Here is a 19552-nt window from a genome sequence, read left to right as displayed (position 1 = left end):
AATGGTGGGAGTTGAAGTCCAAAACACCTGGAGGGAAGGCCCAAGTTGGCACATGTCTGCTCTGCTCCAATATATTAACTACACTGTAGAGTTAGCGCAGTTTGACACCACTTGAACTGCCAAGGCTCATTGCTATGGAATCATCACCATTGTAGTTTCACAAGGTCTTCAGCCTTCTCTGCCGAAGAGTCTTAGGGCCTCACCAAAGTATGCATCCTAGGGTTCTATAACATGGCAAATCAAGTGGTGCCAAACGTGTGCAAATTATCCAGTGTAAACTTATCCTGGGCAATCTGAATCAGAGTCTGGTTTGAGGCTGCTGAGGTTCCCTTAGCCCTTGCCTAGGCTGAGGCCAGGGAAAACAAAGGCTTCAATTTCTTTCGGTGGGTGGAAGTCAGAGTTCGTGTCACAAGCTAGTGAGTAATAAATAAGGAAGTGCTTTGCATAGTAGTACAAAGTAGTAGTACAAGCATTTGATGACTACTCTGGGGCCTTGGCATTGGTAAGCTTTCCAGAGGATGGGAGAGTGGTGTCTTCGTGGCACATTTAAAAGAGAATGTGTGTTCCTTGGGAAAGCATTCCTAGAACTTAATTCAAGGGCGAAGGGGGAAAAAGTGTTCAGTGGTGGTTCTTGGAGCCGAGTGATTGTGCTTCCCTTGGGGTAATTCCTCAGTGAGACGATTAAGGGGTTGTTTGTGTGGTGAGGCTTTTTCAGAGTGTGAGTGGTCAAATGGTTAGTGAGTTTGGCTGGAAACATCAGTAAAGCTCCCTCATCTGCCCAGAAATTGCACTGCCTGAGAGTTGAATTGGCGGAGATGGGAAAATGCTGAACTCTATTAATTTATGAAATTTATACCCCAGCTTTCCCCACTTAAGGGCCCAAGGTGGCTTACAGTGGATAAAAACATAATAAAAGTTAAAATATTTAAAACCAATTATTAATAGCATGGACCCAAGAGGCAAATATAGGTAGTTTCAGCTGTTGCTCAAGGTAAAAGTATACTCCCCCCCCCACCCCCGTGTGTTTTATTGAGAGAACAATGTGGTGTAGTGGTTTGGGCGTTGGGCTATGGGTACATCTACACTGTAGAATGAATGCAGTTTGACACCAATTCAACTGTCATGACTCAACACAGTCAAATTACAGGAGTTATAATTTGGTGAGGCATTAGCACTCTTGGACAGAGAAGGCTAAAGTTCTTGTAAAATTACAACTCACATCATTCTATAGCATTGTGCCATAGCAGATAAAGTGGTGTCAAACGGCTAATTGTACAGTGTCGATGCAGCTATTGGGAGACCAGGGTTTGGATCCCTGCTTAGCCATGGAAATTCTCTTGGTGGTGTGGGGGCAAGTCACACTCTTTCAGTCTCAGGAGAAGGCAAAGGCAAACTCCCCTGAACAAATCTGACTAAGAAGACCCCATCAAATGTTTACTTTGGTGTTACCATTAGGTTAAAAATGGATGCATGCATTAATAACAATAACAAATTTAATGGAGTACCCCGGTGAGTATGTGAGTTTAATTCCATAATGAGTGCATTTGCCCCTCATCAGTGCTACGGTGTTAGTTCACAAAACCATTGACTGCAGAGAATTTCAAATAAAGAAGTGGATATCACCAGTAGATAGAAATATGCTGCTGGTCTCCTGCACAATAGAAGAAAATATGTTGGTCTCCAACAACACTGTTCCGCATCATAAATGCAACAGCTACACCCCTGCAAATGATAATTTTTGGACCGTATGATTTCACAGCAATAGTGCTCATGTACATCTTGAAAGGATAGAGGGCTCATGAAAGTGTTTATTTCTTATCACTGCCTTTGCAAAGATGAAAACACACCTAAACTCAGTTTACAGAAAGTGGGTAGCTTTTGTGGAACACCTGGAATAGTAAAGTGGACAAGGCTAAATGGTTAGACATCCACATCATACCCCCACTGTTTTTCTGCACTACTTTGCAATAACTAACATCCAAACTGGTGCATATAAAATAATAGAAAATAAACAAAAAACAAGACTTCACCTGAAAGTGCATAATAAATCAATTAATTGTATGGAACAGATGTGACACGGTAGTAGAATATTAGAATGGGACTTGTGGGATTCAGATTCTGGTCACCAGTGAGCCTTGGATTCACTAGGTGATCTCTGTGTTAACTTGACCTACTTCGCAAGAATGTTGTCAGAATAGGATAGGGAGATAGAACAATCATATGAATTGATATGAGTTCATCAGGTGAAAAGCAAAGAGACTATACACATGATAGATATGATGGCAGTCATTCTCATTAAAACACTAAATCACATATATTAATATTAATAAAGCATGTTCTTGCTTTAAAGAAGATAAATTAGTAAATAAAAAATTTAGTTGCAAGAAACTAGTGGATTGTGACTAAAATCAGATGGTGTGAGAGGATGAATGTGAGTGTAGCATAGGATCTATTTTATCTGGCTGATTGCTTAATTCTTCCTCACAGTGGAGCCAAAGCTCTTACCTGAGACTGGGTGGAGAACTGCGAACTATGCCCCTTCTCCCACGTGTACACCTACGGGTGTTTCAGGGTGAAGCACAGCAACAAACAACCTTTAAATCTGGCTCATCGTGCAGTAGGCTGGCATAAAGATCTTTCTGTATTCTGCAGAATGCATCTTGGTTTTATGTATTTTAATGTAAAAAAGGCATTTCAAGGAGAAGAAATACATTTCCTTCCTGATTCAACCCATCCCCATCACGGGACCTATAATATTGGGCACAGGGGCCTATTCTTTACTACCTATGTATATTCTGGTGATCACGTACAACTTTATTAACAATGGCTTATGAAGGCTTTACATGAATGCACATTCCCTCTTTTTCTCTTTACTCCTTCCATGTACTGGTTTGAGCAAACAGATCATGTCTGGCACTTGGGACCTCTGGCTTAATATCAGCGATCCTGGTTACTTAACTGTCATTAAGCTAAAGTTCCTGGATTAGATTAAACAGGAAAGTCTGCCTTAATGTACCAGGATCTTTGTTCTGAGACAACTGTGTGACGGAAGAAGGGCAAAGAGGAACATAAAGTTGGCCCTGATTTATGAAGATACGGATGGTTTTTTTGACGTGGCATAAGAGTAGCAACAGGACACTACAAATCATTTCTTACAAGAAACAGTTTGAAAATGTATCAAATAGCCATCTTGCTGAAGCTAAGCAGGTCTGCAGTTAGATAGTGCTTCATTGGGAGACTGCCTTGGCTGTCCTCATCAACTTGTTCTGTAATGGAAGGCATGGTAGAAATGTAATAAACAATTATGATAGATGCTAATGTAACATGGTGATTTTATTCTTAAAATCTTTTGGATAATATTCAGAAAATAGTTTCTTGAGGAATATTCTGAACAATATCTGAAATGCTTATGTTCTTTGAATAGGTGAAGAAAATGTAGATATAAAGTAACATCTAAACTATATTCACCTAACTGAAACAGTCTGAAACCTGTTGCATAGGTTTTTCCACCTTTTGATTTTAGTATGTATATGTAGTACTATAATAGTCGTTTCTAACTCAGAAGATCTTAAAATTTCGCTGTGTGCTTTTATACTTACATATTTAAATATTCTTTATAGGCTTTATAAAATATAATTCAACTTTTATTAGTCTCATAAGAAATTCTTAAGAGTATTTGAATACAGTGGATCTGGTGTTTGGTCCCAGGGTCTCACGTGTAGATGCTTAACTACCTTTATATACAATGATGATATAAAATTAAGTCCCTTATATAAAGTGACAAAATCAAGGCTTGCTTTTTGGGATTTGTTGGGGGTGGGGATATTTTCAAACAGTGGATATAGAGGGCCTACTGTAGACCCCACTTCATGCTGAATGTTGCTTGTGTATTTCAAACGTCTTAAATATTTTATCAGTATAAAGACCGTTCTTATCCTGAACAATTCACACTCAGAACAGAATAGTGTATGGGTAGATAGTAGGCTGTCAGACGGAATAAAAATGCACTGTTGTTAAAATGCACAGTTCTGTATTAATGGATTACTTAACCTTGTATATTAAAATGGAATAACGAAAACATTTTACAGCAAGACTGTAGAAGCGCTGTTTTGTTTCGCACATCAGGATCCATGACTTGGTTGTGGGGGGGGGGGGGTACTGATAGAAAGGTAGCTATGTAAATGTTTTGTTTGTAAATACATAATTTTTCACCTGTGCCCTCCTTGGAATATCCTGGGTAAGATGGAGCACCACAGGAAGGATGCAAAATCGGAAGGGGACCATGGTCGAACAAGGTTGAGAACACTGGATGACACTTAAGCTTGCACACTCTGGTCCCTCATTTCCCTGTTTCATTCTTGTGGAAGAGATTCGAAGTTTTCATATTGTATCCTAAATCACACTTTCAAGTCCTGGCTTCTTCATAGTAGTATGTTCTGTTAGTGTGCACGGTTACAGGGTTTTCGTTTTGAAATTCATGTGAGCATTGCCTGGAGAATGAAGAAAGCAATCACATTTTTATTCCTGTAACAGAGGAAACAACCTCAGCACTTGCAGAATAAATTGATTATATAATATATGGTTCTTGATGCTGTGTTTATTGGCATGGGGACAGCAGAGCATTGGTGTAGTGATATTTCAGAGCTGACAGAAGCCAGCAGTATCTTTCCTAGGACCTGTAAATGATCAGTTCCTTGTAAATAATTCCATTTTAGTAACTAAGGCATAACTACACTACATTATGTGAGTCATAATTTCATCATTTTACATTAGTTATTTTTTAGCTGTATTTGTAATCTGACTTTTATCATGATACGTTACTTTTCGCATACACCTGTGAGACCATATAGGAAGCAAGAAATGCCAGTTGTCCAAGATATGTTCAGGAAAGGAAGAGGCTCTAGGAATCATGGTAATAAACATTGGGTAATGAAGCATAGATATGAATTTCAAAAGAAAATGAGGCTGTTCTTTATAGATCGTTTTGAAACACACTATGTGGAGGAATTTTTACAAAGAGAGAGTATAAGAATAAATCTGTATCCTTATTTAAATGTGTCATTGTGCAATTTGGATTATATGATAGAAAATAAATCACATTCACTGATTATTAGGTTTTCCAAAAATAATACACCGCTGTCCCCTTTTTAAAAGGTGTTGATTGAAGTGATTTGCAAGATAGGAAAAATACAAAAAAATCTGTTTATAGCAAGGTAAATGCAGGATTAGAGCAAATACTGTAATTAGAAGTAAATTAAGCAACAGCATTCCGTATTATTTATCATCTTAGTATTGATTAATACTGCATTGGCCAGCTCCATAGATTATACATTCCACAGGCAGGTTGTAATTATGTTATTTTTGTCTTAGAAAACATATTGTTTGGCAGGTTGACTACTCTGTGGCAGTTTGAAACAGAAACTGACTTGATATAATAGGGGTGTTTCGTGTTCCTCTTCTTTTTCTTTTTCTTTATAAGTAACATATTTGAATGTAGAACTGACCAGTTCTTCCCATTGTTCAAAAAAAGTACATGGCTTGGCAATTTCTTGTAAGGAAGGCATTTTATAGAAGTATATTCTGTTGAACATTAGTTATACAAAGCACATTGGGTTATTTATTAGTTACACATAGTTGGGTATTTGGATGTCCCTAATACGTTCCTTTGCAGAATTTGATTTTAGTTTTATAGAAACTGGAAAAATGAATAGCCTAACAGCTGATTCACTGTAGAAGTTTTGATGCAGAAGTATCATTACAAGTAGATCAAGTGGTATAAATTCTTCAGTAATTATTTCCAAAACTTTGTTGGCAGAAATATGATTGTAATTGATTTTGCTGATACTGAATCAACTTTTCAGTTTTTAAAGACTTCTCCCTTTTCCTGTTCCCCAAGATATGCCAACTTTTTTGGAACCACAGCACAGCTAGAACACCACTCATCTTTCCTTTTGAAGTTGTGGTTGTGTTAGCATCATTTCAAATGTACTAAGTTACTATGTGTATATGTGTCTTCAAAACACTTGTCAACTTATGATGACCATGAATTTTATCAAAAATAGATTCCAAAAATCTGTTCATTAGAACTGATTCAATATTGCTCTATTCATTAAATCATATGCCATCAGTTTCCTGGTAACACAATACAGTTTTAGTGGATTATTTTTCTAAATCTGCAGCAACTTTTCTAAATCTGCAGCGGACTGATTTACGGCTACAGCACGAGGATTTTGGAGGAATGGATTTTAATCATATGTTTTATATTTTTATATTGTTTTAATTGTTTTATTGGATTTTCATTGCTGTTTTAATTATGTGTAGGCATTGAATTGTTGCCAATTTGTACGCCGCCCTGAGTCCCTTCGGGTGAGAAGGGTGGGATATAAATGTTGTAAATAAATAAATAAATAATATCAAAATGTAAAGGCAGGTTGAAGGGTGCATAAATTGTCCAAAAACAGTCTTGACAGGATAGTTGTATAAAGATGATTCCCTGATATGCTAAAGTTTTAGCATAGTGTTGAAATTCGATTAATGAATGGTTTACCCTTATACAAACTGTTATTTACAGTTCTTGACTATAAACAGTAGCATTCTTTCTGTAATTGCTATTTATAGTAATAGACAAACTGAAGATGTTACTTATTACTAATTATTCCACAAATACAAGTGTTGGGAATAAATGTTACACCGGTTGATTACAAAGTCATGGCAGTTGGTTAAATCTACAAAATATTGTTATATAAAAATAAAAACAAAGCAGGTTACATGCAGTGTCTATTTTTGCCTTGGCACTGGCAGAAACTTGATTACAATTTAAGGTGTATGTGTTTGTCTCTTGGGTCAGCATAATGATATTTGTTCTGATTCATGTAGAATGGAAAAGTTCCTGCAACTATTTATTCTGCTGGCTGTTACCTGCAGCTATCTTGTATTATTTTATGCCTGCATTTGCTTGTAGTTTTAGTTAGGGCCTGTGGCAAAAACAAAATTCATTATGTAGTTCATTCCCTTGCTTTGTCTTGGCAACACAAGGTTAGACTATGTGAAATGGAGGAGATATCTTTTGATGTTTATTTTTCTCTTTAATGCTTCAGGGTTTTCTGGATGTGATCAAAGTTATAGTGTGTGGGGGGTGGAAAGATTATTTAATATTTTCAGAGCAGGTGGGCTTCCAAAATTCATTTTCCCTACCTGTTTGTAGAGAGAAAGATAACTGTACATTTACTCTTTATCTTTTTGGAAGAAAAAACATTTTATTGCTCCCCCTTCACTGCTCCTATTATTAAATATGGGGACTAATGCAGTTGTACTGGATTTGGAACAAAACTTGTTGAGAACTGTTCTTGTGTGTCTTGCACCATACCTTTGGCAGCCATGGTAGGGACTTGTGTGAATCAATCTCATCCTGCAAACCTATAAATCAGTGACCACTGTCCCAAGGGCATTGCTAGAGACAGGCATTGACCTTTCCAGCTTTGCAGTTGGTGCAGCTTTCAATTGTTATCAGATTGGGCTTGCTGTGGGGATGAAATGTTTTTTCATTCCTGTTTCTGAAATGTTAATGGCTTCAAATTATTCTATGGAAAAATATTTTTATTAGTATTTATTCACAGAAGGTTGTTTCAATTCTCAGGTCCTGTGCAGAGCCCATTGATGAACTCCTCACACTTAGCAGATGGGCAAGGATACAATTCTGCAGTCCCTGGAGCATATCCACAACCAATGGCAACAAAGAACCCCCTGCAGACAACCTCCGGACTGTATAACTATGGAGCATCTCAGAATATTCTGCCGTTTAGTAATTTTCAGGGACCTGGCCAGACTCTTAATAGAACACCTATCGGACTTGTTTCTATGGCAACCCCGCAGCCAGGACCTGTTGGCCAGATGCCTCCTGTTCGACAGAATTTGGTTGCTACATCCACCTCTGGCAGTAGTTTCCATTCTGGAGTTAATCCCCCATCACATTTGAACTGGCAATATGGGCAAGCTCCTCCAAATCAACCAGCTACGGTCTCCCAAGTTAACCATTTTGCTCACCCAACAGCAACCCAGCCGTTGTTGTCTTCATCAGGGAATACAAATATACCAACAAGCTATCATAATGTTTCTTCATCTGGAGGGCCTCCACTTCAAAACAGCTATACGAAGCCAGGTGAGAAAAATAATTGTATCATTGAAATCCTGTGCATAACTCTTTCCTTAATTTCATGATCTCAGACCTTCAAAATTGTCACTTACAGACAAATAACAAGTTAAGAAAGCATAACACTTAGTTTTTGTGCATGTTACTTATTCTGATTGTTTAGAAGATGTTGCCAAAACACAAAAAGACATCAATTCCAGAAAATACAAAGTCAGTGTTGAGTAGTATTTTTTTTAAAAAAAGCTTTCACTTAATAACCCAGGTGATACAAATTGTCTGTAGGATGATAACAATATATTGGACAGTGTAATGCATGCAGCTATGTTGTAAACACGTACATGACAAGATATTGTGAAAAATTAAAGTATAAAAGAATTTTCTATAATCTATTCTATATTAAATATTTTAAAAATAAATATTGAAGAATCAAGCACCTATTGCTAAAGAATTTAATCTGGCCCACAAAGATAAAGCATGTTTTACATTTGTTTGACCAAATTTTCAGTGATTCCAAATTGCTGATTTCGCAGCTGAAATACTTTTCACTATGAATAAGGGATCTTTGAAGTTAATTATTAGGCCAGTATCCCAAAAGGGCTGTTTCTGAACTTTCTGGCAATATGGAATCTTGTAAGGAATAGTTAAATGAATGTTTAATCAGTGGAATGTATTCCCCATTTCTTTCTGAATTCAAGCCTTCGGTCCTGTCCTTCATGGATAATCAAACATTGAAAATATGTTGTAGCTGCTATGTTGTTTAGGTTGTGTTCAGCTGGTAGTGTGCTGGGTGCGAGGTTGACCAACTTCTTGGGATTGGATAGGAACTGCACTCCCTTCCTAATCTTTAGAGAGGGTAGTATTGTCTTGCTTTTCATGCTTTTAACATCCCACCAAAACACTGTTTGGGCTATCAATCATGCTATGCTGGGGAACATTGCATATGAAGGCATCATTCCTGTTTCCCAGCAAAATTTGTGAGAGGCAACAGCAACAACCCAGAAGGACTTCGGCTTAATGCGCTGCATTCAATTTCTCTCTGTTGTTCAATATATGAGGAAATTATTTTGGGAGCAGTTTTTAAATCCATTACCATTGGTTATGTTATCACTTACTGCTTCACTTAGTTTAATATTTCAAAGCACTAGGTATCTTGCCCTCTGCTTCTCTCTTCTTTTCTAGGCAGAAAGAAGGCTCCTTGCCTCTTTTGGGGACTTCTGGCTTGTCCTTATGTGAAAACCAGGAGTTGTGATTTGATAAGAGTCTGATTTAAACAATCCAGTCAAACAAATATTTGTATTTGACTTGTTGCATGTCATTCACTAACATTATGGTTGTTATGTATCTTCAAGTTGATTCTGGTTTATGGGGACTCAACCTGAGGCTTTCTTGGCTAGGTTTGTTCAGAGGGGAGTTGCCTTTACTTTCCTCTGAGACTGAGAGAGTATGAGTTGCCTAAATTTACCCAGTGGATCTTCATGGCAGAGCAAGGATTTGGATGCTGGCCTCCAGAGTTATAATCCAGCAGTTAAACTGCCCTACCATCCTGGTTCTCTATTAACAATTCTTATGTTCTCCAAAATGGTTGCTCTCATAGCTCCCAAACCAGAGTTTACTTTAAGACATAATGTCAATTTCTCACACAACAGAGATGGAGTGAAGCTGATTGCTATTTTATTCCACCTTTGGTATTTATTCCACCTCCTTTGCTCAAGTTTTATGGTCCGTAATTGTTACCGATGGCATTTGTCCCCTTTTAGTGCAGGTATCTCAGTGTGCATCTGTGGCAATGACACTGAGTTTATTCAATGTATTAGTGGGTATCATGCAGCCAGCTGTGCAGTCTGGAAGACTAAAACATTCCTCACACATTTTTAAATAGATAAATATATAAAGATTATGGTTGCCCTTATTTTTGTGGAGAGATTAGTGTCACTCATGGTTTAAAAAGAAGTCACCCCTATATGAAAAGCATAGCTAAAGAACAAATATTTGAAATACGGTCCAGGCATCAAAATATACCCTGGGAAACATTTCTCATCTTTCATCCCTTAAATAGGAACACAGTTTAGCAACTAATCTGCTGTTACTAGGTTATTAAAATGTAGCTATTCCTGGTAATGCACACTTGAGACAGTGAAGTCCGTCTTACTACAGACAATTAGAACACCTGTTGTTGTAGTGGAAGAAGAAGTGGGGGGAATAAGAATATTTTATCCCTGTTACAGTATGTTTTTGTGTCCAGTGTTTTTGTGTCCAGTGGCACTATGGGCGTGGCTTGTCAAATGGAGGTTACCCCATATGTTTATAAAACGAGATTGTTTTTGTATGGAGTAAAACTAATTGTGCCACACCTGACATCTTAGGTGATCTAATGTATGTTCAATGTTATATCCTGCTCATGTATGGATTTATATGGCAGTACTGCAGAACAAGTGAGTTATAGGTGGAGTCACAATCAATCCAATCCAGCAACTGCATGGTCTGTATATAATTCTGTATTCTATTTTTCATTTCATTTAAAAATATTTCTTGGTATATTTTTAAAATTAGGAATAGTTATTCAGGTCTTAATGATTTTTCATCTGATATCAAAATGTAATATTTGATGAAAAGGTACAGAAGACTTACTGGTAGGTGTTATTATGCAAATAGCATTGGATGATTAAGTCCACCTTTCCAACACCTCATGCAGAATATGTATCATACTAAAATGAATATGTATTAATGTTTTTGGTTCTGTGCCAGAATAACAACAGGAATCATGTTGTGTTTGAATTCTGCTTGTTGTTGCAGGTCCTCCTCCTCTTCCAGTCCATCAGCCAACATATTCACCAGTTAGACCTCCTTTAGGGCCCCCTCCAGTTGGAAATCCAGCTTTCACACCACCTGCTGCTCCCCAAACAGCTCCACCAGCAAACATTACATCCCCAAACTCAACAAGTCCCCAAGAAGGTAATGCTCCAGTTTGAATGTGTCCCATGGTACGCGCTCAAAATACAAGTAGCTGAATAATGGGAGCCAAAATAACTATTTTAATCAATTAATGTTATTGACAGAGGTGATAAGAATATTGGCATAGCTAAATAAAGTAATGTCTGCTGTTCACATTGTGCACTCTTCAGAACTCAAGTTATTTTTTCTAATTCAGCTATTGAGCTATTTCAGTTTTTAAAAGGGACATTCCTGTATTCAGGTCAGAAAGAGAGGGGTCTGGAAAATCAAAATTTTCCCATCTTAGATTCTAAATGTTAACACTAGTATTGATAGGAGTATTTATTAAGGGCACTCTTCTCTGTCCCACATTATCTGGAAATTGGCCTCTTGTGTCTTAGATAGCTTTAGCAGTTCATGCTGAAAATTTTTCTGAACACATAATTATTTAGGGCTAATAGTCAGAAGTAATTTTGATTTTAGCAAGACAGTGCATTCTTTTTTACAGACTTGTAAGGAGTGTGTGAAAATAATTTTATTCCTAGATGCTGATGTGTTGTTATTTTCCTGGTGCAGATACAGATCAAGTTGTTTAAAAATGAAATGCTGTTCTAAACATAAATAATTTACTTTAAGAAGAAATTAAAATTTGGATGTTGTAATTAAAATTGCTATATAAAACAACATCTGTGAACCTGAAATTGTAAATTCATATGAAGGATCATGCTCATTTTGAATGAACTAAACTGCAATGGTATTCTTCCTGTAATTCTTTAGTTTACTTATCCTCCCAATGCAATAAACGCTTTCCTAGTTCAAATAATGCATTTGACATATATTAAGCCTCCAATCCCTTGCAAATCATCTGAGAAGGAAACAGTATTTATTTGCTATGAAAGTAAACCAGATTAGGTATACGTGGATATGTTTAATTCCCCCATTGGTCTACAGGGGTAGAGCTCTTTCCGCATCCACTTTTAAGTGCAAATTCCATAAACTTTCTACACTGGATTTTTAAGGTTAAATTATTTACTTCTGTCCTTTTATGACACAGAGGGTAATTTTCCCAAACCATACTTTCATTGTCTATGTGTTTATGTACTAGAAAATAAATATCAGTTATTCATTGAATGATACTGCAGAAAGCCAGCCCAAAGAATTAAGGATATTGTTTTATTTGAGATGGGAAAAGTATCTTGTAAGGTTACAGAATACCTCTTCTAGGTTATGAAAATCTCCCCAAAATAGGTTGCAGTGTTTTGTATTCTGGGCATGAAATCATTATGCAAAATGTTGTACTGCTTATACTGCATAGACTGTCACGGTAATCTGCTATAAAGGGAGAATTACTGGATGGATTGAAATCTGTTACTGACAGTTGACTTCCTTAGCAGGTGATGCTACATGTGCTGCTAGTGATGGATCATTAGTCCATAACAATTATGATACAATAGAAGGAGGAGGTTTCCTGGGTAAGACATTATTTCTTCACCTTGTTAACTGCTTTACTGCCACTTCTTGATGGCTTCTGTAAAAACGCATTTGCTTTAGTTTAAAAGTACAATAAAAGGGGAGTTAACTGTTTCAGACAACCAGTGCACACTTCTCTATTTAATCCAGATGATCTTTTAGGTTTTTTAAAAATGTGAAAGGCTTAACTCAGAAATCTTGTTTTCAGTTAAAAAAACAAATATAACATATAGTTTATACATTATACAAAAACTAGACACTCTTAAACATTGACAGGTTATTAGCAATATTACTGAAAGTGCCTGTCAAGCATTGAACCCATTTTGTTATGAAATGAGTAGCCATGTGGCATCTTGACTATATTTTTCCACAAGATAAAATTATAGTCAAGATCACAGATTAAACTTAAAATGTTATAAGAAACCATATTTCAGGAAAATTTTGATTTGTTGCCAACAACATGGTGATTGCCAGTCAGTTACGGATGAGTTGTCTTCCTTAAATGTTTGATAAATTCCCAAAGACATCAAATCAGAAGCACATGACTTAAATGCCTGTATGTGGACTATATTATTAGTATTTGGGACGGAGAACAAGGTGGGACAGGGATGTGGAGGGCCCAACTCTCTCCCTCCTCTGTTTTTGGAAAGTCACTTCCAAAAATGCTATTTGAGGCTTTAAAAGATGCACTTGAAGGAGGAAGAAGGCTGTGAAGGAAGCACTGGTCTGGCAGCGGGCAGTCAATCATAGCTCAGGGAAACTGTAAAAGGGGGTTGCAGGAGAAGAGAAACTACACAAAGCAGAAACTTGTATTTGAGAATCAAATAGATTTTGAATTTGACAATAATAAGGAAGAGCTGAAATGGAGACAAAATAGTCCAAGTGAAAGAGCTGTCTATACTTTAGTGAGCTGTGATTGTTCAAGGGTTTTTATATTTAATGTGTATCAATAAACTTGCACTTGTTTGTTTTACCTCAATCTCTCTCTGTTCTTTTTGGGTTTGGTGGAGGTCAATTCATGGTAATCACAACAACTGATTGGAGGGGTGGCCAAGGCAGGGAGAGTTGCAGAATTCCAAGGCTTGGATGTTTAGGCCCAGCCTGGAAATCTGTCACATATATTTGGTGGCATATATCACATAAAAGTTCTGTAAAAGTTACCAATTTGCTGCTCCCCCTTTGGCCAATAAAATTTCTGAGACAAGCAGAAAATATAGGTAAAGGTTCTAGAGATTTGATTACTCTGCCTCCCCCCTCCCCCCCCCCCCCACACACACACACAAGACGGTGAGGTGAGGTGACAGTAGTCTCGTGGGGCTGCACAAAATGCTCCTGCAGTCTTCATAGTTTCGTTTCTGTTATAATAAATAGTTTCCAGTATGCATAAAGTGCCTTATATATTGAAGATATTTTGTCAGTAATGAGAACTGTTAGATTCATATGAAGTGGGCTATTTCTTTTTTTTATGAGTGCATTTTTCTTTTAGCCACCACATATACCCCTTCAGCTCCTCAGAATCTTAAAACAAATAGACACGTTGGAAGTGCTTATCCCAGCTTGCCACCCGGCTACCAAAATACATCTTCCCCTGGAGGACCAAGAATGCCGTATTCAAGTGCACCACAGCAGTTCCCTCAGGTAAACTGTTTTTAACGATTTTTTTCATTTACCAGAGTATTTATATCTCATCTTATATTATGAAATCTTAGGGCAGCATACAAGAAAAACCCAGTATAAATAGATTAAAACAATTTACAGTGATGAAAATAATTCATATAAATTGAAAACATCTAAACCATTAAAGAGTTTAAATACCGTGTTTCCCCGAAAATAAGACAGTGTCTTATATTAATTTTTGCTCCCAAAGATGCTCTAGGTCTTATTTTCAGGGGATGTCTTATTTTTCCATGAAGAAGAATTCACATTTATTTTTGAACAAAAAAAAATGAACATTTATTATATACTGTACAGTAGTTGTCATCACAAACCAGCATAACCAGACAAACAGTGAATCCTATCAAGGATTTCTTGTTACTACCATTATTTCCATGTACAACACTCTATGGTATGTACATTTACCGATCCTGTATGCTCTGGTGTTTCCAACCAAAACCTTGCTAGGTCTTACTTTAGGGGGAGGCCTTATATTTAGCAATTCAGCAAAACCTCTACTAGGTCTTATTTTCTGGGGATGTCTTATTTTAGGGGAAACAGAGTAGGTTAAAAAGCTAGAAAATAGTTTTTATGTATAAAATATAGTGTGTTTACACTGAATCATCATAAATCAAAAGTGTCACAGTCTCAGCCACCCATATGGACAAATTTGGATTTTGGAGTATTTTGAAATTCCACATAAGGGATACTTAATCTGTATACATACATTTTAGCAAGGGAGATTTGTGGAAGGCTTTAAGTGATTAGCTGTAAAGAGGAAAATTAGCAGAGAGCAATAGATATCTGTGCTATTCTTCTGGTGGGCAGCATGGTTCAAAGGGATGAGTGGAAAGAGTCAAAGGGAAAGAGCAAAATTGGGATTTGTGTGAAGATGAATAGTGAGTAGAATAAAGGAGAACAGCAGGAGTGTGGTGAACAGTTTCTGTAAATCATCAAAGTTAATGAGATGGGAGCATGACAAGAAATTAGGAAATAAAATAGCTTAAAGTACAGAGTGATAGTATGATCTTAACTGAAATATTCTGGGTCAATGAAAATGAAGAAATACAGCAAAGAGAGTTCTAGTAGTCTACCAAAATGATGAACAGACACAGGAGAGAACAAGTACAGAGAACAAAGATGAAAATGAAAATGAATCGATAGTGAATGTTGACAGATGCTTGGATGACTGAGGAGTAGGATGTTGCCAAGGCTGTAAAATGAGGCAGGTGATACTTCAGTGAGGATAACTGCTGATCTGTTCGCTGTATGAAGCATGTGAATGTGGAAGAGAGTGTTGTTTTTGGCTAAGAAAGGCAGAGTTCAAATTGCTGCTGAGCTGTGAAGTTATGAGGCTTGCTGAGTGACCTTGGACAGGTTTCTTGATGAGTGGTGCTGTGATTCAGAGTTTATAAACATGTATTATAACTTTCCTGAGCGCTTGGGTGCTGCATGGAAAGAAGATTGTGTGCTATTTTGATACAGTCGCAATCTTGAAACTATAAAACGAGACAGTGCCACTGAGGTTATATTCACATTTGTGCCTCTGGCTGGATGAGCAGACAAGCATTCCAGTATGTTACATATTTTATTATGGAGGTTTAAGGAAAGATGAAATCATCTGCTTGTGATTTACTGTAACAGCTGCCATATCTGAAATACCCTACATTGCATTGAAAGAGAATTGTGCTTGTTACATGAGGGTAGTAGCTGCTCCATCTCACCACGCTTTCACAACAAACTTTGCATTGTATTTCATTTGATTTATTTGTTGGCTTTACTGTAGGCTAGTGATAAGGAATATTTTTTCAGCCCAAGTTCTGCACTCTTCCTTAGCTTACCTGCTGAGAACTGCCTGCCAGTGGGATTTGTATTCAAAGTCAAAATGGGACCAAACTACATCCCCACTGCAATCTTATCCATACATCCGTATGCTCAATCATCATTATCGTATTTATTTTTATCCCACATTTTCCTGTGACCACCTTTAGTTTAATGATGGATAGTCATTACTGCCATCCAGATTGCATATGTGAAATGTATGTCACTTTTAGTGACAACACATTTTACAAAATTAATAAACATCAATTAAGTTCCAGTTAATAATTTAAAAATGAATATATATCAAACTATAAAAGTACTACCAAATGCAAAGATTACAATCAATCATGCAATGAAACATTTGCATCAAGCAGATCAATATGTCAGTTTGTGTGGAATGTATTATGTCTTTTTTATTGAAGTTGCGTTTTGATTTGTTATATGTTTACCCCCAGCATTGAATGTTTGCCATTGTGTTATATTTTGTTGTAAGCTGCCCTGAGTCCCCTCGGGGAGATAGGGCGGGCTATAAATAAAGCATTATTATTATTATTATTATTATTATTATTATTATTATTATTATTATTATTATTAAAATTCTTAGAAAAATGCCAATTAAAACATTTAATTATAAATGCATTTAATTATATTCTGAAAGATTGAAAAGGCAGGGTCCAACATTATATATACAGTAGAGCCTCACTTATCCAATCTAAACGGGCTGGCAGAAGCTTGGATAAGCGAATATCTTGGATAATAAGGAGAGATTAAGGAAAAGCCTATTAAACATCAAATTAGGTTATGATTTTACAAATTAAGCACCAAAGCATCATGTTATACAACAAATTTGACAGAAAAAGTAGTTCAATACACAGTAATGTTATGTTGTAATTACTGTATTTACAAATTTAGCACCAAAATATCACGATATATTGAAAACATTGACAACAAAAATGGCTTGGATTATCCAGAGGCTTGGATAAGCGAGGCTTGGATAAGTGAGACTCTACTGTAATACTAGCTGTACCCAGCCACGAGTTGCTCTGGTCCAGTCTGGTGAAATTGAAAAGAAAGAAAAGAGAAAGAGCAAGTTTCTATTATATCTTGATTTCACGATACTTGTGTGTATACAATTTTTGTTGTTGTTCCATTTATATAGATCTATGTCATAATAATAATCCTGGTCCATAATAATAATAATAATTAGAAGAAGAAGAAGAAGAAGAAGAAGAAGAAGAAGAAGAAGAAGAAGTCCAGCATATTCATCTCATTTGCTGTGTCATTGTTTTTGTGTCAGCAATCATAATAATAACAGTCATAGTAATAATGGTGATAATAATAATATTGATTTATATAATTAAAAATGTAAATGTCTGTTTGTTCATGACATTATATCTCCCAAACTAGTTCACCTATTGCTAAGAAATTTTGACACAGCACAGCGGGCAGAGTGTGAGGCTACGGGAGCCCGTGGTTTGGGCGGGGCCTACCTCCTTCCCTCCCCTGGGGCCATGTCCCGCCCCTCTCCCCAGCCTGGATTTTCCTACCTGTCCTGCCGCCCTTTTTCTTCTCCCAGTTCTGTTCCGCAGGGAGGCAGACTCAGTGGGGGGTGACCAGGCCACAGAACCGTAATGGCGGCTCCGACCCTGGCAAGATGGCAGTGCTGTCGGGGGCTTCTTCTCTTGGAAGAAAGGAGGCTGGCAAGACAGTTACCGTGTTTCCCCGAAAATAAGACAATGTCTTATATTAATTTTTGCTCCCAAAGATGTGCTAGGTCTTATTTTCAGGGGATGTCTTATTTTTCCATGAAGAAGAATTCACATTTATTGTTGAACAAAAAAATGAACATTTATTATATGCAGTACAGCAGTTGTCATCACAAACCAACATAACCAGACAAACTATGAATCCTATCAAGAATTTATTGTTACTACCATTATTTTCATGTACAACACTCTATGGTACGTACATTTACCAATCCTGCATGCTCTGGTGTTCTGTTTGGCAGGCATGCTTCCAAACAAAAACTTTGCTAGGTCTTTCGGGGGAGGCTTTACATTTAGAAATTCACAAAACCTCTACTAAGTCTTGTTTTCAGGGGATGTCTTATTTTCAGAGAAACGGGTTATCTTGGTCCTGGAGGCAGGGCCAGGGTGGAGGGAACTGGGGATGGAGACCTCAGGGAGGAGAGCCAAGCGCCGAACACAGGAGACTTAAGTTTTAGAAGCTTAACAGTTGTAAATAGTATAGCGTGTGATGCGTGGATGTCTAGCAGATGGCGCTGTTTTTGAAGCTAAGCATGTTTTTACCTGTCTCAGGTGTGACATCTGTGTAATAGTAGGTAAGTGAATACATAAAAACACTCATCAGTTTGATTGCTGCATTGTGTCAAAATTTCCTAGCAATCGGTGAAGTAGTTTGGGAGATATGTCATGAACAAACAGACATTTACATTTTTATTTATGTAGATAGTGCATTTTCAAGTGTTATTGTTTATAGCCTAAATTTGCTAAAGCTTCAATTCTAAACATATTTAATTGTGATACTACTATTGGACAGAGTAGAAAGTATTCCTTAAATATATTTTGTCTTTCCACAAAAGTCAGATTTCAAATGCATTGAATTATTCCCTGTATGGTTCCAAAACCATGCTACCGGTAGTGATGTCTGAATGGGAGACTTCCCAAGAAGCTTACATACATGCTTGAATGTCATCATTAAGAAGAACTTGAGTGAATGTTAGAATATATTTGCTCCTATTTCTTAGCTAATGCCCAGTGTGATATAATTGTTAAGAGAATCAGATGAGAACTGAATAAATGTATTCAGTTCCAGGTGTATGTAATGATAAAATAGGTAGCTGTTCATCTGAGCAAGAACTTCAGAATTTTCTACTTCAAATTCTCTGGAAAATCTTATCTAGCTGCTTGTTTCAAGTGTTTATTAGAATAAAAAACCACAAAGAGGCAGCATCAAGAGAATTCTGCAACAATTGATTGGCAACATCTGTGTATTTATGCCATATTACAGAGGTGGGAAATAATAGTGAGTTTATAAGCCCAAGAAAAAAAATCAGACAAGGAGACAGGGAATGGGGCAAAATGTTGGTGATTATAGGAATAGGACTTTCTATAAAAAGTAGGCAAGACCTTGAAATAAACTGATATGGAAGAAAGAGATAGAGAGGGGAGAGAGATAAGAGAAAATGCCCTCACTTCCATCTCCCCCATAAAGCAATGTTATCTATCTATTAAAATATTTCCAATTCAATTTTCCTCAGATATTCCTAACATTGGTCTTCTTTTATCTGCCATTTTAATCCATCTAAGGTGGGAAATGCAGGACTTGATTGCATAGAATAATAGTTGGAAGAGCCCACACAAGCCATCCAGTCCAACCCCCTGCCATGCAGGAAAAGCACAATCAAATTATCCCTAATAGATGGCCATCCAGCCTCTGTTTAAAAGCTTCCAAGGAAGGAGCTTCCACCACATTCTGAGGAAGAGGGTTCTACTGCTGAACAGTTCT

General features: G+C 37.0%; 1 protein-coding gene across 2 annotated transcripts in view; it reads left to right on the top strand.

Moving 5' to 3' along the window:
* Positions 1–19552, top strand: part of sec24a (SEC24 homolog A, COPII coat complex component) — a 41149-nt gene that overhangs the window by 554 nt on the left and 21043 nt on the right. Inside the window, exons 2-5 of one of the 2 annotated variants that reach the window (XM_008115511.3) lie at positions 7637–8158; positions 10943–11101; positions 12475–12552; positions 14037–14188. In XM_008115511.3, coding sequence (XP_008113718.1) covers positions 7637–8158; positions 10943–11101; positions 12475–12552; positions 14037–14188 — 911 coding nt within the window. Of the gene's footprint in view, positions 1–7636; positions 8159–10942; positions 11102–12471; positions 12553–14036; positions 14189–19552 lie in introns of both variants that reach the window. The other variant, XM_008115510.3, reaches the window with a different exon arrangement.

Source organism: Anolis carolinensis, chromosome 2 (assembly GCF_035594765.1).
Source record: "Anolis carolinensis isolate JA03-04 chromosome 2, rAnoCar3.1.pri, whole genome shotgun sequence".
Taxonomy (NCBI): Eukaryota; Metazoa; Chordata; class Lepidosauria; order Squamata; family Dactyloidae; genus Anolis; species Anolis carolinensis.
Note: the sequence above shows the minus strand (reverse complement) of the source record. Positions and strands in the feature narration are given on the sequence as shown.